Source organism: Synchiropus splendidus, chromosome 5 (assembly GCF_027744825.2).
Source record: "Synchiropus splendidus isolate RoL2022-P1 chromosome 5, RoL_Sspl_1.0, whole genome shotgun sequence".
Lineage (NCBI taxonomy): Eukaryota > Metazoa > Chordata > Actinopteri > Syngnathiformes > Callionymidae > Synchiropus > Synchiropus splendidus.
The window spans coordinates 19,124,441-19,148,236 of NC_071338.1; the positions used below are offsets into that span (position 1 = coordinate 19,124,441).

At 41.5% G+C, this 23,796-nt stretch overlaps 1 protein-coding gene across 6 annotated transcripts in view; it reads right to left on the bottom strand.

Moving 5' to 3' along the window:
- The window catches only part of LOC128758479 (protocadherin-9), a 170,235-nt gene that overhangs the window by 20,345 nt on the left and 126,094 nt on the right, over positions 1-23,796 (bottom strand). For 2 of the 6 annotated variants that reach the window (XM_053864438.1, XM_053864439.1), the window contains one exon: positions 16,087-16,288. The exons of 2 other annotated variants lie outside the window; for them this stretch is intronic. In XM_053864438.1, the coding sequence (XP_053720413.1) occupies positions 16,087-16,288 (202 nt within the window). The remainder of the gene's footprint in view (positions 1-16,086; positions 16,289-23,796) is intronic. 2 more of the 6 variants (XM_053864441.1, XM_053864442.1) reach the window with 1 other exon arrangement.

The window sequence follows — 23,796 nt, forward strand, 5'->3', positions numbered from 1 at the left end:
GAGCAATAGCTCAGATAAATGCTGTTCATTCCTAGAGTTGCGTGGGAGCAGCGAGTTCTGAGCAAACACTGTCCACTCAGATGTTGTTTCTGAGGCTTTACACTCCCAGCCAGCTGCATTTGCTTTACACTACCTGAGCAGACTATCAGCAGGTTAAAGACAGGGCACAGCACTTGAAGTCATTCACAAACTATTCAACGTTTCAAAGTCATCCTTGATGCAGTTTTTTTTTTTTTTTACATTCTCTCAATGATATGAATTGCAAAATTAAAACAGGGAAATGTATCCCTCTCCTATTCATGAGGAGGAGACAATGACAGATCGAGATGCAGGCACTTTCTCTGAACATCAATTGTGGGACTTGAAGTCCCAAAAGTCGTTCAAGAATTCCGTGACAATGTCTCACCCCTTCCGGAGTTAAAAGCGAACATCCTGTTTTTCTGATGCATTTCACCGGTCTTTTATTATTGTTGTTTTGCTTCATGTGTATTTCTGGGCTTCTTATTCACTAGAACCAGCGGCTTTGCTCCCCTAAATTATTGAAACCTTGAAATTTGCATTGCATCGCTTTGAACTTTGTGTTGAGGGGGAACAAAGAGGCAGTAAACAAATATCACTAGTCAGTTTTGAAGGCACGGGGAGCAGCAGCTGATGCCAAGTCAGCACCGCAACTCACGACTGCGGCACACTCTAAAGTTGGAAATCATGAATTTAAATGCTTTTTTTTTAAGGACCTCAATCCGAAGAAGAGAGTATTTTAATCCACACTCGTACAATCTGAAGACACAAACGTTCAACCAGGGGCAAACGTTATTCAATTCTGTTTAAGAGCTCCAAGGGCTGAGGAATAGCAATCCTATGATTTTATCTGTTTGTCTCCTTTCAGCAGTTGAATGCCGTCCCAGACGCCGAGCCTCAGCTCCGCTGCAGGGTTTGCAGAGTAGAGGAAGCAGACAGACAGGGCTTGTATTCAGGCATTGCCGATAGGCTTGGCATGTGTGTCCTGTTTGGCATTTAAAACACCTCTGCTCATTCCTATGTCGTGGGAGAAGTGACAGACCTGACAGGCTTAGTCTCTTGGGAGCCACCGGGCCTCTTTCCAATCTTCCTGGGTCAGTGCGGGGGTGAGACCCCAGTGAGGAGCTCATGGCAAGAAACACTAATTATCATGGCTGCCTTGCATTTAGTAGCTCTGCGTTCAACACTACGTGGCGCACACCTCCCAGTCACGCTGTCAGATACCTCACAGGACTGGCTCTAATTGTGAAAATGGTGAAGCTATGGGTGTTTGGCTTCAGGTTGCCAAAGGCTACTCTGCATCACTGACTTGTGTAAATAATTGAGCAGACAAACAAGTGTTTAATGCCCCTCCTCAGCGATGTTGTTGCTGTTGACATTGTGACTAGCTGTTGCATGAAACAATCCATTCTGGAATTAGTATGCACGGGTTTGAGTGGTGAACCAAGCTGCAGTTGTGACACAAATCGCACACTGTGAATGAGAAGTGCAGCGCGCTCACTAACAACTCACAGTAATGCCTCTGCCCAAACTCATGATAATTTAATAAATGCCTGAAGGCAGAGTTTGAGGCAGTGGACAAATATAAATATTAATTAACACACCAGGGAACTGAATAACATGTGAAACTGTATCTGCCCATTGGCTGCTGCCATATTAAAGGAAACTGGTCAGATCTTTAATGTGGTGAAGAATATGCATTAGAACTTCAAACATTCCAAACTTGCAAAGTGAACAGCGTCTCACTGGCTTAAAGTTTGTGTAACTGAGCGCTAGTTTTCTATTCATGGTTCTTCTACGCACGTCCGAAGGCAGGTCTGGGACAGATGTGGTATCAAGATAGCACTGTTTTTAGGGCAATGTCATCATGGAGACAGATAGGTTGGCAGGGAAACTTGGCATTTGTACGTTAAAACTAAGAACAGCCATCCGTTCTAACCAACCCACTACTCCTCGTATCTTCCACCAGGAACAGGCGACGGGGGGAACGGTGACTTAACATGGAACCGCAGCCGAGTGTTCAATTTCCCGTGATCACGCAAGTTTCAATCCGACGGTATTTGCATACTGGGGGTACGACGCTCCATGTTGTCACGAAGGAAGTGCTCATGTTCGCTGGTTATCACATTACGTTTGCACTGCCCTTTCACAGTAAAATTTGAGAATGAAAATGTCACACATTTTCACATTTTTTTTTTCTTTTCACTGTCTCTGCTGCGGTGTTGTGCAGAGCTCCGCACAAACCTAAGGCGGAATTGAAGTGGATAGTCAGCCAATCGGCAACCAGAAGAAATCGCCAAATTTAAAAAATGTTTTCCTTTTGAAAAAACTCTCCACAGCTCCACCTCCACATGGAAATTAGAGGTTAGTGTTTTTATTTATTTACTTATTTATTTTAATTTAGCAATCTAATCTGATCTAATCTGCACAGTGTGCTTCACAGTACACGGATATCGCAATGTGGCTGAATAAAAAAGTTTGAGCAACTTGTAAACTCTGGCCGCCCACACTGTGAACATAGTAAAAATTAAAGCGTGGGATGTATCTGACAGTTGTCCAAGAGGTGGGCTGAGTCTCGACAAGAACTGTTTCCTTCCACCTTCACCTCGGAGAGACAAGAGTGACTCCTTTGTGTCATTCGAGTATGTTGCATTCTAACCCAAAAAATATATGAATACATAAAAGAATGTCAAGGGTAAAATATATGACAGCAGCATAACACGGTCTTTAGTGAGATGAGCAGCCCTTTTCTTTCATTTGAAGAATACATGTTGAACTAAACATCAAATAAGTAAAACGGAATCGGGCCATTTTAGTATCGAAAGACATAAAATGCATTAAATTATCATTGAGATAGGATTCTTGAATAAACGTTTATCAATTCAATCAGTACATTTAAACATGTACATGTACATGGAAAACAGCAAAATGTCAACAACTATTTAAATCCTAATTTTGACATGACAAAATCAAATTTGGTCCATGCTAAAGGTCGGACAATTGACTTTGCCTTTAAAATGTCGTATCGTTGCAGGGCTAATGCTGGCAGGCAAATGCCTGACATCTTTCAGTTATAGTTCAGCCCTTGAAGGTCTACACTCTGTAAATGACACTCTGTTAAACACTTGTGAGAGCAATTCTGCCTGCCACGCAAACTAGAGGATAGATTAAATAGAATCATTTCCACCTACTGACAAATTTCACACCAGTAAGCAACACATAACTTGTCTAGCTCTGGGTGACATTTACAGGGATTAGCACATGGAGTTTAAGGTTCGGGACACTGTAGGGGGGGGCTGCAGATCAGCAGCTCACACACACACACACACACTAGACACACACACTTACGCAGATACACTTATGAACATATGTGCTCACCGTCGGTGACAATTATCTGCGTTCGCTGAGGCTTTTTAAATGATGAACATCGAGGAGGTGTCGAGCCTTACTTCCATCTCTCTCAGCGCATTCAGAACGTGAGAGCATATCTGCGGGTTTGAAGAGCTTTCCCATATCAAGATCATCGCGTTCACACACCTTCAACTCCTTCGACTGAAAGTAATAACTGAACTGTCATATAACTTCAAGCGTTCATGCTCAACTGATTTGGATTCAAAGTCCCCGAGAATCGCTTCCAAGTTTACAGACTCGTTGACAGAGTCTCAAAATGTGGCTGGAGTGGTGTCATGCGGGATAAAAAAAAGTGATGATGTTGGGGGACATGAAGCAATTGCTGTCTGAATTGGACATAAAGGAGCACCTGGGGGAAGAGTGCTGCTCTTTACCTGCACAATGCCTCCTGCTTTGAGTGCTGCTGCTTGATGGCCATGAAAGCAGCTGAGTCCAAACCCTGCCAATCAAATGTCAGCTTGCAGCAGCAGTGGACAGTGAATGACATTTAAATGCTTCACTTATGGAATGCAGAAGTGTCTTATGCATCATTAATGTAGGCCACATCTTTCATATTTTTTATATCAATCCATAACACAGAATGCCTACTGATGAGGTTGTACCTTATCTCTCATCATCTTCCCTAATATTTGTATGAAAAAGTCTGCTTATTAATGCATTTTTCTCTGCTAAAATCAAATGTATGGAGGGAGCAAGATACATTTCCAAACAGCACTAATGTGTATGTGTCTTTATTACAGGGACGTATGTCAGAAGTTTCCTCAGAAGGAAAAAAAAAATGTGTGAACACACTTTGTATTTGAACACTTATAACAAGTAAAAGGTGAAATAAGTTTCAGTTCCACCCCTGACTATGGTATATTCTTTATATTGACGTGGCGGAGCTGCTGAGAATTATCAAAGTGCAAACTCATTAGCAGACAACGTGCTTTTCGACGTGACTTTTAAAACTAACCAATACAAAGCTTTGCTACTGTGCCAATATTGAGTGGAAAAGAAAATACCAAAAAAAATAAAAAAGTTAAATGAACCAAAGTTAATATAGTAGCTGTAATATTTCCAGTACTCACTGAACTCATGTAAAGTGAAAAGACAGACAAAATAAAGTGGAAACTTTGAAGGAACTGGCTGACCAGACATCCTCTTTTTTTCCAGAGACATGTCTGGTTTCTGGCAAGAAAATGATTTCAAAACCTGTATTTTGTTCTTACTGATGTAGTTCTTATGAGTCGTTTCTCTGCCTAATAAGCTATTCATTGGTGTGCCTCCGTCTCACTGAACCGTATCATTGTTTGATTCCCCTTCTCTCACATTTCATTAAAAAAATTCCAAAATGCAAATGATGAAAATTACAGGTGTTAGCATCTCACATTCTGCTGATGCACACTGCACACACAGATACAGTAGCTCTCATTCAATGTGCTGGATGTGTGATGTGATCTGGTCACTTCTCCTGAGTCCTCAACCCAGTCAAAACTAATCGACAAGCGCGTCCCCCAAAGACCGTCCTTGCTGACCAGCAAACACAACTTCAGTTACAAATCTTCCTCTCACGTTGAAAGATCTTTGCAACCTTGAGCCTCCATATGCCTCCAGACTCCTTCCCACCTCCACACGGTCCAGTACTCTCAGCGCTTCTTCATCTTTTCTACACCCTCAGCTAACCTTACCGTCAATGCAGCCAGAGCAGTTACTGTACCTGACCCCTGCCTCTGAAACTTACACGCACCATCTGGCTATAAAAGCTATTGTCTCCAATAAAGACACATTTTACTTTCAATTACAGGATATTGCACATATTATACATTGCAATACATATTATTTTTAACAATATGTCAGTGTTTCAATATTTTACATGCATAACCAATTTGAAAATAATCCGCTCCACTGGTGTCTGCACGTATACAAAGTGCTAGTTCATGTTGCTACATCTAACTTTCAGCAGGAAAACATGCTGCGAGCGTGATCGGCAAAAATCACTGTCAGCTTGTCACTAACAAATGTGTCACCTTCGTTGCCCTTTAATCGTTGATGCCCCTTCAGCTATTCCCTGTCATTTTAAATGCCGTAGAGAAACAGAGAGGCCCATCATTCCACCAAGCTGCATCAAAATCATATCAGCCTCTACCGAGCTATCCGGCATGACACTTGGATGAGCAAACAACTCATGTGGTGGTCGCTGTTTCTATGTGCGTGGTTTATCTTCTTCTTCTGTCAGCGGGCAACTTCATCCTCATCGGACTCGCCGTCACCCTGGGCACATAACAGCCAATTAACGTGCTACTTCAGATCAATTAAATGTTTGACTTGTGAGTATTTGATCAAAACTGTATGTGCTCAAAGGGAAAAGCCCTGGTTCCTCAGCAAACCACTGAGCAAAGCAGGAGCAGGAAAAAACCTAACATTGCAACTAACAAAATCTGTTTCAATGAGCCCTGTCAATGTGATCAAGCTCGCTCTTTATTATTAATTGTGTTTTTACATTCATTTTTCAGGAGTCTGTAAAATTCATTTGCCTCAATTTTTTTTTTTTTTTGGGTTTGGAATAGATAGAGTGTGGCTGTTAGCAAAATAACGTAAGATGGTGAGGTGTTCTGGTGTACCATCTGGATCTATATATGTATATATCGCAATATATCACACCAAAGCCTTTTTATTCTCTTATCTTCATATATATATATATATATATATATATATATATATATATATATATATATATATATATATATATATATATATATATATATATATATATATATATAAATATAAATATATATATATATATATATATATATATATATATATATATATATATATATATATATATATATATATATATACACACACACACACACACACACCAAAGCCTTTCATGCATTCCAAATTTATATATATATATAAATTTGAAATGCATGAACTAACCTGCCCTGACCAACAGGAGACAAGGACCAGTCTACTGTCTAATATTGCTAAGCATGAGTGGAATCTGGATGTGTATGTCTGAAGAGACTGTGAGAGGCCATGTATGACCAGGTGGTGACTTGGAGAAGGAGTAAACATGTGGTGGTGAGGAGGCTGCTCGGACTAAAGAAGGCGGCAGGCAGGCTACAAAGGGACCAGATGAATGGTGGAGTATTGGCTTAAAAGGAAAAGGAGTCTGCACTTTCCCGGTCACACAAGAGGGAGGATGAGAACGTAGCCATTGGCATGGTTACGAGGACGTCAGCGAAGAGGAGGACCAGTCAGCGAGGACCACGTCAGCGGCTTCCAAATGGAGAAATGTCTGTGTATAACATGCTCCAGAGTTCAGATCGTTCTTGTCACTCCACTGGACTATTGCTAAGGCTCAATCAGGTGAAGCTTTGACTTAGTAGTTGTTTTGGTTGTCCTTCCACTAGAAAACATCGTGTTTCCAACTGGTGGGAGAGTGTGTTGTTGTTTATTCACATTGCTTTGGAGTTGGTAAAAACTCACCTACAGCCAATCAACATCTTTTAAAGCAAAGCAGGAAGTGAAAAGCAAATGCTCTGCTTGGCCGAGGTCTTCGCTCTCACAGGGCTTTTTTCACTTATAATAATGCATGTCTGTTGTTGTGTCTGTTTTGCCTATTGAACACAATTGCTATGATGGGTTCATTTTTTATGTAAATAAAGGAAGCGCCTTGACTTGTTTCCCTCTACTGAACCCCCGACAACGCGCACACACCTCTCCCACCTGTGGGCTGGACATTGAGCTGTCCAAAAAAAAAAAAAAAAGGTGACAGCAAGGCAATTCCCACTTTGTGAGAAATCTCTTTCTCTGACTGGTGTCTGGTTGCTGTTCTCCTGTGGATTTACCCTCCGTCTGGTTTAGAAAAGGGGGTGGGGATTATTCCTATCACAGCGCTCCAACCATTAGATCATTTCACCAGAGTAAAGGTGCAGCTTTCACTGGAGATAGCGTTCGCTTTGAGAGGACCTGCACCGTGACATGTTGAAGTAGCCCAGACGGAGAAAGTAGCGCCAATGTTGAGATAACCCATTTAAGTTGCTGTCTCAGACATACTCTCGGCAGCTCTGCGACCAACTCTACTTTCTCTCTCGTACGTTCTCTTGCAATTTTGTTGCTTGCAAAAAAGAAAATGTATTAATGTAAAGTGTGAAGAAGCGCAGCAACACTGAAAAGTGGTTAAAACAAATCATTCAGTGATATGCTCAAAATCTAAAATATTGACCTGTCAAAAACCCACTTTTAATTCAGCTGAATAAAAAATAGAGTTTAACAAATGAACTTTGTGTTGACTGTATGTTGTCGAGAACAAAAGCTCTTTGATTTTCTAAAGACTGAGCCAATGCTTTGTTGACATTGTTGTGATCCCCACATCATTTTTGAGAAGCTGGTAAAAATATTTTCCTCGTAGATGAAATTATAACTGTAATTACCCGTTTTTTCCTAACAGCATAAATACTTCCCATCCCACCATAATCCTGCAGTCTTCAGAATTCTCTCTCCTCCCTGTTGTGAGTAATCATCAGTAGAGGAGAAGCTTCTCATCAGCCCACCCGTCTGCTCACCACACTAGTTGGCACATACTTCCACAATAATGACTGAGGCAACTCTGAGACGATGTTTACTAGCTGACAGCAGCGCCATGCTCTCTGTGTATGCTCCAGCAAGCATTTCCATTTAGCTCACTTCTGAAGCTCCTGCCTAATTTCTCTTTGGAGACAGAAATCCTTTAAACCCCATTGTATCCTGGGGCAACATATTTACTGAGGACTGGCTTTCCAATACCCAAGAGAGATTAACACTTCTCCCTGATATATGAATCCGTGCCACCCACCCACAGGCTCGGTCAAGAGGCCCAGCGACTCTACCCTGCTACTCTGTCTTTGTATAGTGGGATTTAGGTGTGGAAAGGAGAGACACAAAGCCATATACACACTTGTTTGCACGCCGGCAGAGTAGCATCACTCCAGCCCGACCAAGTCCAGGATCATTCGATGAAGTGATCGATCGTAACATTCAGTGAAAACGTGTTCAAATCATTGATCGAATGAGAAAAGAAGTGACATAGGATAAACAGATGAAACAATATACGTTTGGACATGCCTTATTTCTACTACTTTCTGCATTGCAGATACATACTGAAGGCATCAAATATATGAAGGAGGGTGTGTGGAACTATGTAGCATGGTAAAAAAAAAATGTCTAAATATGTTTCATATTTTAGATGACTGATGAGTGAGAATCTACAATGTAAATAGCTATATATATATATATATATATATATATATATATATATATATATATATATATATATATTACAGTATGTGTGTGATCTTGAATTAGGTAATAACAATAAAAAAATCCAGGACAGACTCCAGTGATTGTTTTGAGTTTAATCATACACATAATAATTCCTTTTTAAATTAAAAATATAAAATTTTAATTTCATTTAAAATAAAATAAATAAATAAATAATGACAATAATAATGTGATGATATAAACAACAGAAACTATTGTGACTGACATTGTAACAAACCAAAGTGCATGTGACAATTTCTTTTAATGCTTGTGTGGCATTAAAAGAAATAAAAAAAATTAAAAAAAAACATCTTAAATAACCCCTCATTAATGACCCTGTTGGAAAGATGGCTGCGCTAATGAAAGCTGCGCTAGAAGGTTCGTGATACAGGATCATTTGCAGTGGTATCACACACCAGCTTCACCTCAAACACTTGCACATAACTTCACTTAGCTGTGGGCATCGAGAAAAGTTCCATCAACTTAGTTGCACTGGGATCAGATTTCGGCCACAGAGTTATGTATGCATTACCACAAAAAAGCTCTCGGCTGTGGCACTTAAGTTCTGCCTGTGACCCCAAAAGTCAACCAGAGTGCTGCAGCCTGCAATTTTCCCCCAGCAGCGAGTCCAAACTTTCAAATAGTATTGCATACACATAGCCGCTCACATCATTATAGGCGCTGGTATGAATTTCAGCGTTAAGTGACAGAATCTGCTTGATATTAAAGCAGTACCTTATAATGTCATCAAACTGCCAGCTTCAATTTCATTCAGAAACACAGGGTTCTTGTTTTCCTGAGAGGCTGCTTCTGCGTCTGATTCAATGAAGCGCACAACATGGAGAAACACACTGAAAAGTCAGTAGTGTTCTGCAAATAAAATTGACTATAAATGAGTAGTTAGAGACTGACTAAAGTATCCCAATGGAGATAATTGAAACATTGAATTTTATTCACGTCACTCAAAGGAGTCATCGGCCTCCAGAATGTAACTAGTGGAATGAAAAAAAAAAAAATTACATTATGCTTGATTCAATCATAAAATAAATATATAAAATAAAGCAGAGAACTGAGGAAAAAATCACTTCCAAATAGTTTCTTAAGCAGGAGATCCAGGCACTCTGCTATGTGTGTTTCATGCTGGTGAGATAAATAAGTGAAGAAAACACTGCCACGCCAAGAGGAAACATCATAGAAGGTTTCATTTTAAGGCTTAGCTTGTTGTTCTTTTAAATGGCTTTTCTGTGTTTTTAAGCAGACAACTTGTCAGGGATGAGACTTGGAAGGACAACTTGCCACATCAGACAGCTGACCAAAAAAAAAACAAAAAAAAAGGAAGCAAACCTAACAAGGGAGTTCTACATCGTGTCCTTCCCATCAATGATTAATGGCCAGAGTGGTTCCATCCTCATGCTAGCGGACATAACAATCTAGCTTCAGAGACTTTCACAAAGACCCCGAACAGACTGGTCACAGTGTGATATTTGAACAAGCGTCGCTCGCCCACTTGCTCCCCCTCCTCCATGTACTTCAGTAATCATATCTGTCAGCCGCTTGTGTTTCTGTGCATGAATAGTGCAATCAAGCGTTTTATCAAAACATATTCGTCTTTGTCAACGTCTCATTCAATGAGCAGCTGATGTGTTACTTGACCCATTTAATGCTGATTGTTTAGTGGCGGTTTCAACCTGTTTCGACAAAAGTCGGTGGCAGTTTATTTCAATTGTCATCACATGCTTATATTTCCAGCCGAATTTAGATTGTTCTCATGTATGGCCGCTTTTGAAAGACTTGACTGAAGGTCCATCACCTTGGAATTGATTCCCAATGAAAAAAGTTTCTTTTGTGAATACAGTCATATTAGGCAACTTCGGAAGAAATCCCGATAGAATAAATAATTCAAACTAACATTCAAACATTTGTATTAATGATAAACACAACAACAATAGAACATGAAAGGTTTTGGCCACAGCGTCATGTGGACATTTCAAGAATAAAACTGTACAGGACAATTGGCCTCCTAGACCTTCACAGTAGCTTCAGTGTAATTCAACAAAGAAGTGTGTCCCATTTTTGGAGCAAGCTAAAGCTTTCCCGAGGAAATAATTGTTCCACTGTAATGGCATGGAAAACGATCTTATCACCGTATCTGCGCAGTGATCCGGATATTCCCCGCAATTAATTATGTTTCAAGTGAGGTCCATTTTTTCCTTGCTTCAGCTGAGCAAAACTGAATGGGGCGCTGTTATTAACAATAAAAATACTTGCTTACATGTAACCTTTGAGAAGAGTGATTGACAGGTGGGGTGTTATGAGAAAGCAAGCCACAATGAGTAGTTTAATGGAGAAAAAAAAATCATATTCCTGCCTGAAACCAATTGATAGATGAATTGGAAAAACTGCATGCTCAGTAAAATCGGCCTGAGGATTCAAACCAGCAGTTGGAGCTTCAGGTGGTGCAACGCGGGCCATACATTAGCCATTAGTGTGTGCACCGTCCTACACAGTGTTTTCCGTTCAGGGTCCCAAGGTGAGAAAAGCAGGGTGGGGGGGGTGGTTTGATCGAGCTGCAGCAGCTGCCAGGTGGGGCATCTGTGTGTTTTTTGGAACTGAGGTGCTCCAGAAACAATCTTCCCCTTATTTTCCCCCTCCACTTTTGCTACCTCAGCTGCTTTGTGCAGATGAGCCACAGGAATAAATAACTCATCCACAATTACTCAGCGGGAGAGGAGAGAACATCTAGTTACTTTCATCTAGGAGATGGTTTCTGAGCACGTCGGGCCAGATGTAACGGGGCACACAATTATCCTGGACAAATGTTCGCTGGTTATGAAAGGAGCGGCTGGGAAATTATTTAAGTATGAAGTGCACATAGGAGAAGGGCAATTATGCAGGAGTCTAGCAAAATGCAGTTTTCTTACTTAAATGTCAGCAGTGACGGAAACTCTCCCCACTTTAGCAGTAATGATAATAATCACACATCCGTCGCGTCAGGAGGTTGAATTACTGGTTCGTAACTGTATTTTTTCACACTTCAACCAGGCATTTTCGAGGTCAGGCTTGAAGTCCTTATGAGGCCGTGGATCGGATTTCAGTGCCAACCCTCACTCCCGTAATATATATACTGACGTTGGGAAAGTGGACTTTTCCGTCCTATACTTACGAAAAAGCGTGAGGAACAGCACACGCGGGGGCAGGAACGGACTCTCGGGGAGACATGCTGAAACTCTCTTCAATGAATTACACTAGTAATACACTAGTCAGTAGCTATTTCTAACTCCTTACGTGGTTCTCCTCCTTAGTGACGGTACTGAGATGGCCTTTAAATAGCAATTTGACATGTTGCTAAATGTAGAATGAATGGCGCCCCATCCCACGGCTTACCTAACCCCAACCTCCTCTTTTTTTGAAGTGCGCTGCCCATGCGTCAATATGCGACGCTAAAGGCTGCCTTTATCATCAGTATAAGACGCAAAAGGCAACTTTCTGAAGGTCGATTTATCACACCATTGGAGTGACAACATGTTGGCACCGCAGCCTCTGTCATTCAGTGTATTATTCAAGCCACTGTCAACAAGTGTATGTGCAGGTTTCCCAGTATGTGGCTTTTGAATCCAATGGTGAACTTAAAATATGATTTAGAGTTCAAGCTAAACTAAACTAGTGTACGAAAAGTTATATTACATAATTAATTTGAGGTATATATTCAGCTTCCTGTAGGTCCAGTGGTCTCAGACACTGCTTTAGATTTAGGCAAACATTTTAAGACATGATACATATGAAGACATAAAAATGATGTGATAAAATGTTAATTTTTTTTTTTAATATGCTGAAAAATCATTCAGATAGAAGGGCAACATTTTCACCACTTCAAATCTGCCTGTATCTGAAACTAAAGTTGGACGCCCCAGCCAGTAAAATTACTAAAATTAATCTAGTTATCTAAAGATATGAGTTGCAGGACATGAGTTTGACATCTACAGTAGGTGCAGGTATTAAACTAAATTATAATTCTTAACTGACCAGAAAATCAACAAGCTCAGCAGGAGTTGTATCGAAAGGAAAAAAGAAGAAGTGACAGGACCTCTGTTCTCATGCGTCTCTGAAAAGGTTGGAAAGCGACTGTCAAACGGATGATTGGTTGCACAGTATGACTAATTGGCATAAATATGTATGCAAGTTAATTGGATGTGAGAGTAAGTGGTTGTCAAAGTCTCCAGTGAGACGTGGTGCTAACTTTTGTCGGCGCCATCTACAGTAGCGTTTACTCCATCCTGAAACAGCCCAATCTGTTCAGCAATTCCTACAAAAAAAAGGCAAATCCTGTTCGGGGAAAGACAGACTCATGTTTTCGTGCGACAACTAACTTTTATGCCTTTCAGGTTTCTAACAGCCATTTGCTCTGGAAGACAGCAGGCATTGACCTTGGGGCGATAAAGTTGAACTGAAGCGCACCTCACCTCTAGATGACAAAATGAGAAAACTGGGTCGGAAATGCTCATTCCCAGCAGAAATCCAGGGAAGTTAACATCTTCAGCTTTGCACCAGGACTTCCAACTGGGAAATCATCTCTAAATAAATCAAATGAGTTTCACAAATAGGTGAGAAGCCTATGGGAATCCCAGGTTCGCCCTTGGGGGGGGATGAACAAGTCTGGATGATTAAGTGAGAAATGAATGACCCGCTCGCGGATCCACGAGAAATCCACTTGTGCAATTGAATTAAATTGTATTTCTCATGTTGATTTTTCTTGAGACGCGTTGTTAGACATTGTTTGTAGGTGTTTATGGGCTTTGCTTTTTCAAGCTGAGGCTCACTTTGAGATGCTTTGCCATCATGCAGCCGTGGTCCATAGAGGTGTAGTTGATTCAATTAAGACACACACACACACACTGGCAAAATGCATCCTGTCTGGGCTAAAACAGGAACTTCCCCTGGTCTTTTGAATACACTGGTCTGTGGTCATACTCGACCGTGTCATAAACTCACAGGGAACCGCTTGCACTCACTGTGAAAGTTTCACCATTGGCCAAAAATTAGTTGTACTTCCGCATGCCTGAACACACAGAGTAAATGGAAGTAGATAGATAGATAGATAGATAGATAGATAGATAGATAGATAGATAGATACTTTATTGATCTCTGAAGAGAAATTCCCATTTCCAGCAGCATGACGGGTGGAAACATAAGAGCAAGTAAAAAAAAAACAAAAAACAAAAAAAAAAACAATGCTACAATAGGAAATTAAAATTAAAATTAAATTAAAATAAATAACAACAGTTCAGCATGTGAATGTGTCTGTGTGTCACGAACTAAAGTGCACGTGTGTCTTTGGTGTGAGTGTGTAGTGAGTCTAGAGTGTATTTGTCCATTTTATCGTCCTTCCCGAGAGATGTTGAAGAGCCGAATGGCGTGAGGGAGGAACGATCTCCTCAGTCTGTCAGTCGTAGTCAAGTAGACCACTGGCTCTCACTTAGTTAAATGTTATCAACAGCGAAACCTTTTTCGCTAACTGAACGACACTATTTGGCTGTGGAGTAATTTGGGATCACAATTGCAGATAGAAACATAAAAGCTTTGTGCAGGTGCAGGTCAGTATTGCCAGAGTGACGGTGCGAACACTGATATACAGTACAGTGTAGGGTCGAGAACTACCGTAGCTGAGGTCCACGACGACAGCAATTGCTGTAGCAGCCATGTTTACTGAAGAATGCAGTGCAACAAAAAAGGATGCTGCTTTTCACTTGTTAGACGATAAGAGGGTGTAAGACGATATGCGTACATTCGCAACAACGATGGGTAAAAAATGGGTAGTAGTCCCGTCCATACATAAGCGTTACAACCGTCGCACTGGTGCCACCCAGGTCTACAGCCTCACCCCCTCCCACCTTGACTATTGAAATCTGCTCCTGTTTGGCCAGCCACAAAAAAAAAAAAACTGCAAAAACTCCAGTGAGGATCAGCACCAGTACCCCCTCCTTTCACCACGTCACACCTGTCCTCCATGAACTCCACTGGCGGCCCATCAGATCACACACGTTCAAAGCCATCCACAGCCTTACTCCGCAGTACCTTAAGACCTTGTAGCTGTTGCCAGCCCATCTGTACCCACACATCCCCCCCCACCCCCCAGCCACCTCATCGCTCGCCTCACCATCACTGGGAGCAAAGCTTTCAGGAACACTGAATTTGCAGCCACAGTCCGAAACTGGATTAAAATCACACATCTTCCATCTGGTCTACGGATCCTAAGCAACATTTCAGTATTACTGTCTTGTTTATTTTAAACCCTGCATTACTCATGTATATCTCTTTGAACCTGGCATTTTACATTCATATTCATATTAGTGAGCATTGAAACGTGTGCATGTCCATGTGGACTCCTAAAGAGAGAATTTGAATACCCACAGAGTAAGAATTCAGGTACTCTACTCAGCGAGACCACATGGGAATGATCCCGCCTTCTGAAACAAAGGCTTGGAATGACACACGGTGAATTAGCATCAATTACGCTGGCAGAGGGAGGTGTGGACAAACTCTCCACAGAAGAAAACCCGTGGGAGTGACAATGTCTATCCACAAATGCTAGAAGCCCTGGGTGTTGAAGGGCAGTTATAGATGACACATTTCTTCAATGAAGCGTGCAAATGCCAAAGGAGGGTAGCTGGGATGGGGCGCTTGAGGTTAGCGAGGAACTGCAGCGACATCACACTACTCAGGCTAGTCCTCGCATTTTGCTGCAAAGTGTCTCAATTGGATTTTGTCCATTTTCAAGAATGAAACAGATGAAACGTAAGTGACGTGATCCCACCGCAATGTGTTTTGCAACTTTCTTCATGACATGCATCTGAGTTTGCCTCAATGCAGATGAATAGATAGGATAAGTGGTAGGATTCCCTTTTCTTATCTTATCCTACAGTGATCCACAGGGACTGGCATTGTCCCTTAGCCATGTTGCCTGATACTAAAATGCCGAACCTCTGGACTTTTTCCCCAACTGGAGTTAAGGAGTGAGAATGGCCAGGTATCGGCTGGATCGAAAAATCCGCTCAAAATTAAAAGCCTGGATAATGAGCCCTGTGGCAGCCTGATAATGGGTCTCTGACCCTATTTTTGTCTGAGAACCGCGACTGTAATCTACTTTGGGGCTTAACAGAAACAAATTAGAATCAACTTGAGAGTATCTTTGCAATTAATTGGAGAGGTATATTATCGCGTTTAAGACGTTTCGCTGCAGGTTGATATAAAGAACAGACTAAAAAACTCTTACTCTACAACGCACAAAAAAAAGACAGGGCAGTGCCCACAACAAAAGACCAGCAGGAACTCAGCGACATGTTCTGTACATGCATAATGAATGTCCAGACTTACCAGAGTTGGGATCAGAGTTTCCGTCGGCTTCGGTTCTCTTGTCAGGGGAGGCCTGCTCGTAGAAGTCGTCCTGAGCCTGCACCAGAGGGAGAGGTTGTGTGAGGAGGGAGCCACTGCCAACAGGCTCGTGGTCCCCCAAACCGCTGTCACTGCAGCTCTCCTGGGAGCCGTCCGGCAGGTGAAACGTGACGCGTCGCTGCGACTAGAACCAAGAGCACAAAACAGAGCCACTGATGTTAGTGCTCTGCTCTGCTCACTAAACAGTTGTGTCTCATATTATAATTGTTCCGCGCTGCATGGCGCGTGAGTCACTGAGTGCTGTTCAGTAAGACAAAAGCATCGACCAAATTTTGGCTGAAACACACAAATGAAGGGGGTAATTTGAAGACGGAGGGTCCATTTCCAGTTTGGTAATGCTGTGAATAATTTCAAATTTTCACTGGAGAAGGGTCTTTCACAACAAAGGGACGATAACGTGGAGTCACGTTTCACTGCACAATGAAAAAGGATGCAAATTTCTCATAATTCTTAGATTTCAACCGGCAGAAAAGAGACACCTAATAAACCAAAGACAGTTTTTTATCACCTTTGAGTGGAATGACTTGCTTATGGTTGTCGTGAATCTAATTTAAGGCCATACATTTCAATGTACGTTTGAAGTGAAAAGACGAAACATGGCAAAGCCACATGGTTATGGTGGATGAGTATTTCAAATAATCACGCTCCTCGCCGCCATTCTCACAAGACTCTGCATAAACAAAGGACTCACAGACAGACACACTCTTTAAAATCCACCGTGATTGAAATTACAGTGGCTAATTCCGCGCGTCTCCTCTCCTTGCTCTAATGACATTTTCCTCAGGCTTTCTCATACGTCCAGACACAAGCCTCCAGCTAACCTTTTGAGAGCACACAGAGGTCCCTGCCACATCCTTGGTGATGACAGACAGAGATGGGTTTTACAGTAATTACTGGCTAAAGCAAAGGTCACCCAATCTGCAGTCTGATGCAAATGATCTCATTATATATTTTAGAGATACTCCAACAGCATACAACATTCAATTAAAAAAAAAAAAAAAAAAAGATGGTGAGCGCCGCTTGTAGTCCTAACATCATGAAGCAAGGTGGGTGGATGCATGCTGACTAAAAACCACAACTGAACCAACAACAGTTCGGATTATTTAAAGAATTATTTATTATATGACATGATAAGTCAGGCCATAACAGTGGTAATAAAAAAGTGGAAATGAATCACTTCCAACTATGCAAGTAACAAGTATGATTTATGATGTGTGAAGTTTGTCAAAATTCCTATTATTGCTGTTGTCTTTCTATTTTTATGATGGGGAACTATTACTTTACGCTTATACATTAGGCTCTATTTGAGTTTGTTCATGGACTTTTATTTTGAAGGTTCAACTTTTCGCTCTCTTTCTCGATCGGTAGGTGAAAGACTCAGGTCAACTGAACATTTAGATTTTACCATTGAAACCAGTCTTTTTCAGAGAAGACAAGTACTGTATTGATAATATAAGCACCATGAACTTTGTTTCTTGGGACGAAAAATTGTGAATGTTTCATTGAGTTGTGGTTATGTTCATGGATGTGTGTGCTTCATTGTGTCTGTGTATTTCCATGTGTCGGTCAGCAATGGTTGTGTTGAGTCAGGACCCAAGCCGGTGTGACTTTGCCTTTTATTGTGACCCGGTATGTGATTTATACAGTGTTTTTGTTAATGAAAGAGTCTGTAAATATAGTCACATGATTATTGTGTATGTATTTTTTGTAATGAGACACTGTTTCATTTATAATATGCTATGAGGTTTTTGTAGTATGCTATTCCATCGCTAGTACAACAGTTCACACTCTGTCAGTTGGTCAGCAGTGGTTGTGTTGAGTCGGGACTCCAACCCAGTGTGACCTGAAATCTGAGCGGACGCATTCTGTTGAAGACACCGAAAGAGTTAAAGGGTTACGTACGTACAGTTATGAACATTAGATGTGAAACCAAGTATTCAGAAAGTAAATTGAATTATATAAAGACATGGAAGTAGCATGTTGGTGCATTTACATGGTGCAAACATACAGAGGCTATATATATGAACACTTGAACAGACTCAGAATCCTGCACATGATCACACAGCGCTGGATGCACATGACCAGACAGTAGGTCCAAACCAAGAGTCTGCAGTCAGACACCACCACAACTGAGTAGTTCAGCCACATCTCAGGCCCATGTACCATTTGAGTATATTAGGACTATAAATACATGCTAATCACCATGGTAAAAAAGGAGAAAAGACCAAAAATAAAATGGGAAAAATGTACAGTAACCACAAAATACTTAAAAGAATTAAGAGGATGAATCACAAATATCATATCAGCTTGCCCACGTTGAGCCAGACCAACCGCACAATGCATAACTGATTTAAAAATATGTGCAAACAATGTCTGTGGTCCTCATTTACATTCAACTGGCTTTTGCATCGGTTTACATAATAGTTGTCAATTACTGGACTTAACTGATTATTTACATAGCTTGAAGTAATCTCGCGTTTTTCGAATGAGAGGATGTTTTCTCCGCAGCTGCATGTTCATAACCTGGCAAGTGTTTATTTAGGGGTTTATGCATGTTTATAAATATTTGTGTTTCCTCTGCTGCTGACAGTCACTCACTCGGCGATATTTGCATAAAACCAGCTTAAACTACCCCTGCTGCCAGTTTACAAGATATTAAGGCTTATCTTGCAGCCTAACATTTATTATCCGCTTGTTTTTATAATTTCCTTGACCAAATGCGCTCACTTGCACAAACACCGAGCCGGTGGAGACACTTCAGTCTTTCCAGTATTGTTTCCCGACTGGCGTGTTAAATAGCTGTCGTCGCAATGACATTAGAAATAAATAAATAAATAAATTACAGGAGATATTTTTAAAACCAAAGGATATTCAAGTATTTGAAGGGATTCAAATGAATAAATAAATCTCTTTTGAAAAAAAAACTCTTTCCTTTGGTCCAAGTTTGGGGTGAATGAATTGAAAATGAATAAAAATTACAAGCTCTCAAGTGTGGCAATCATAATATAATTAGACATTGAAATATATATATATATATAAATATATAAATATAAATATAAATAATAAGTGAATAAATAAAATTGATGGTTGAATCAATGCCACACCTCTTTGTTCAGCAGTATTGTAAGTGTAAAGACCAGGTCTGGTACATGTACTTTGTTGCACTGCCATCACGACTTCATTCTCCAGTTGATTTCATTTTTCTTGTTTATATGTTATTTATCCATAGTGTCACATATGAACGGATCAGTATGCTGCAAAAGTGTGTAAGCTTATGCAAAATAAAACGTGTGTCGCTAGGCAACGACGGTGGGGACTTTCGTGACGACCAAGGTGGACGCAGCACTGACTGACACCGATGTTTTCACCAAAGCTGCCCTCCGAATCTCAGAAGAGTCACGATGGCGAGGCAGCGCAGCGAGGCACCTGCAGTCTATTCTGACCCACAAAGCCCACCTGAGTTCCTCCTGGTGCTCAGGCCACACGAGAGAGAAAGGCACCTGACTGGCTTTGGAATTCATGGACAGTTTATCAATATTGTCAGTTGAAGAAAATTGACTAAAAAGGGAAAATGGCCAAGTGCAGTGTGATTGGTAGTTATGACATTTATGACTTGGAGAGAAAGAGCCACTCTTAACTAACTTTGAAAACATCATCCTTGAGTTCACTTCACAGTCTCACTTCACAGAGACCCATTTTAGAAGCCGCATTTACCGACATAGAGTTTGGATTTAAAAAGATGTCGCCTTAATCCATGAAGTTCCATGTCATACTGCATGCACAACATCAAGCTGAATATATACAGTCAAGGATATAAGTACACAACTAAGATGCATGTTTTCTTTGGCAAAACTCAGTCAGTCTTTGTATTAATCTTTACTCACGAGGTGTAAACTCACTCACAGAATGTAATACATCCATAGAATGTCCGTCCCAACTTAGAGGTCTACCAACCCACTGAAAAAGTATCGGTGAAAATTGTTCCAATGTGACATGATCGATGAACACATTTTCAAGCACCTACATAGTGGCTCATTTTCACTGGGACCAAGAATTGCCTGCAACAGGCTCCGTTTTAGATTAGCTCTATTTGGACACTAGTGCTACACGCACGCACACATGGACAGACAATAGAGCATATCATGAATGTGAATCTGAAAATCTGAAGGTCACCGCTGCTTTCATTCATCACCGAGATGAAGACTACCGCAGGACTTTGCTCCATAATACTGTGCACTCCAGTGGCCTGCACATTAAGAACTGGTAAAGCTGTGCCAAAAACAGCCAGGACTTTTTATGAAGCGTAACAGATGGAGGCTTCCGATGTCCGTGAATGAAAACCACGCCTGTCACATCCCAAACCTCACAACTGTCTCCCTACTCTCCCGATTGCAGGTTGCTGAACACTGTTTTCCATTCAAAAGAATGTAAAGTGCCATAAAATGTTTGGGGGTTGTTACATGACTCACGCCGCGTGCTTCGCTGACAGCGCTGCGAGCCCTTCCTAATGAGCTTCATGAGGTCATCACCTGTTGGAAAACCATTTCAGGTGACAACCTCATGAAGTCATCAAAGCTAAAGGTGGTTATTTGCAGGAATCTGAAAATGTGAAACATGTTTTGGGTCACTTATTTTTGTTAACTACATACAGTCATCCCACATGGGTTCAGTCATAGCCTGAGAATCTGCAGTGTAAGAGAACAGATACTAATAAAAAAGAACAATAAATGAGATGCAGTGTCCAAACATTTGACTGGTACAGTGTATATGTCACATCTACACCGTCCTCGGATTATACTCTCTATATATGTATATACAAGTATATAAGCACACAATTAAAATGCCTGTTTTCTGTCGCAACACTCTGTCAGTGTTTGTATTAATCTTTACTTAGGCGGTGTAAACTCACTCACAGAATGTCATACATCAGGTGCAGTGTACACAGTATCTCACACGTACATTGTCCTAGCGTTATATTGATGAAGGTGCATTGTTACAGAGGCACAGAAAACGTCTACCCCTTATTTCTGGCTTACACATGCTTGATTAATGCAGACCATGCAGTGCAGTCTAGTGAATAATGGACTTGCCTATTTGTCGACAGACCATGTAGTGAAAGAGCTGTTGATGATTCGCTTTCTGCTATATGTAGAAAAAGTGGCACATACAGGGAAGATGGAACACAATACAACACATGGCTGATTCAACACTGGTGTGCGTGTGAGACGGAGAACAAATAGGGAGGAGGCTCATGGCTTTCTCTTATTCCCTGCGTTTCTCCTCCAGTAACCATATGGAGCACAGTGGGCAAGTCGAAAACATCCTGAGTCATTTTCTGAATGACCACAATATAACTCAGAATTTCGATCAGGCAGACGTTTAATGAGAAGCACACACTGAGACGAAAGCGCACGCACAGACGCTTGTGCGCAAATGCCCACGTGGCGCAATGCAACCTCCCTACCCCCACAAATAATCTTATCTAGCAGCAGTCTGACACCTGCAGTGAGAGAACACTTCCCACGAGTCCGCTCTCACAATCAGACCACTGAGGGAGATCAGTCAACCAGGAAAACAAAACTCACAAAAAGATCTCTTTTAAGTCTCTTCTGCTCTGCTCAGGCTGCTGCAGTCCAAAGGTGCTGTGCCATCTGCTGGCCGTGAGGGGTAATGCGCATGTTGGAGGGCAGTAAAATGGAGATGATCAGTCTGCTAACCATGATCCCTGCACTGGTGACATGTACGATACGACAAATCGACTTCCCATTCTGTGTCGTTTTCAGATGCTTTGTCATGTTTTGTCACAGATCTATCCACCACACCGACAAGCTGCAAGTTTTTGTGCGCCTCAAATCAACTGGTATCTGATAGACGCTGCCTCCTGTCAACACAATGTTCACAATCCCTTTTCGCCTCATCCATAACATGAATCTTAAGAAGACGACACCCAGCCTGCCGAAGACAAGCCTTCCGCATAGCTTAAAAGGAAAAGATGAAAGACGAGCCGATAAAGAAGGGTTTGCACACTCGCTTCTGGATGAAGCACTCAAATAATATGTGACAAATAACTCGCAATCTCCCCAGTCTTTGATTTGAGCACTAATATTGAGGCAGTTTGCTCCAGCTGCCTCACCAGAGGCTAAGTTTGTTGCCTTCTGCTTTTCATCATTAAATTATAGCTTGGCAGCGCCGAGGAGCATCTGCATTCTGCCACATCCACAACCCGGCACTATCAGTCAATCCCTCGCTCTTTTTCTCACCGCAAACGCAAACAGAAAGATTGATAAATCTATCTCAGTCACATCTTGACCCAATTCTGAAATGGCAAGCAGGGACATGTTGACAGGTTGTGCTGCGAGTGTGTGCTTTGTGTATTTAGGGAACACTTGCTTACACAGTAATTATCAGCAAACTCCATCACTCAGACTCTTTCGGGGCAAACAGTCCGACAGATGAGTGAATAGGCCACATATCCATTCATTCTTCCCCAGACAAAGGACAAAGGTCTGTTCTGGAAAGGTCTGCAGAAATGAGTATGGCACTGCTTTTTAACAATACTAAAGGCCAACATTTAAAACAAAAAAAAAGTCAATTTTCCATTGCTCCTATCGTCCCTTTTTTTCTGCTTTACCTTGCAGTCATATCTCACCATCTACATCCCGGCCCGCTGTCTTCACCCAGCGTTGCTGCGCTGATAAATAACCTGACTTCACTGAGCATGAACAGTGAGGCAGGAGCAGTTCAACCAGCATTGCCATCTCAACGCCTTAAGCAGAACTGAAGAAACCTGCACAACTGCCAGAGAGCATTAGCTCCAAAGTTGACCACTACTGACTCACTGATTGGTTCTTCCCTCGGCAGACATCCACAGCCATAAAATGAGAGACACAGCACTTCTTCTCTGTGTATCTCCTGCATCAGAATGAAGGATTTGACACTCCGAGACAGTTAACTACAGAGCACAGCCGGCGAGGCCCTGAGCACTGAATGGGGAAGCATGATGTGTTTATGACTTATAGTTCATGTGATCTTTGTGCCGCATGAAGATGGAGTCGCGAGGATAAATTGCTTCTGATGCACAGCTCCGCGTGTACACACAGAGTAATGCACCCGCTCAACTCTGAGAGCTAATCCAACACTTGTAAAAATATTGAATTTATTTATACCGTCCAAGCGGAATCCGGAGTCGACTATACCAACATAGAATTGTAATAACCTACAAGTCTATTTCCACTTGGGTTACGGCAAACAGGTACAGATGCACGCGCCTGCTTAGTTAGATCCCTGTTTGTTTTGTAGCAATAAAAGCTATTTGCGCAGCCGTGATTACCCTGCTTCGAAGGATCGAATCCAAATTAATGAGGCAGAGGAGCCGTGTTGATTCTGGCAGATGATGAGCTAGAATTTTCTGAAATATTCTCAGCAATATTTGGTTTTTGTTTCCATGACTGCCGCTACGTGTAAGGCGGTCGAAGGTTTTGAGAGGCAACCTTTTTCATTGGAAGATTAAAACCCACAATAACTGGAGGAGTGTAGTTTTTTTTTTTCAAAAACTACAAAAAAAAACATGCTTGCGCAACATGTACAAAGTCAAGCTAGCCACAGTAAAAATAAATTCTTAGTCCGTATCAG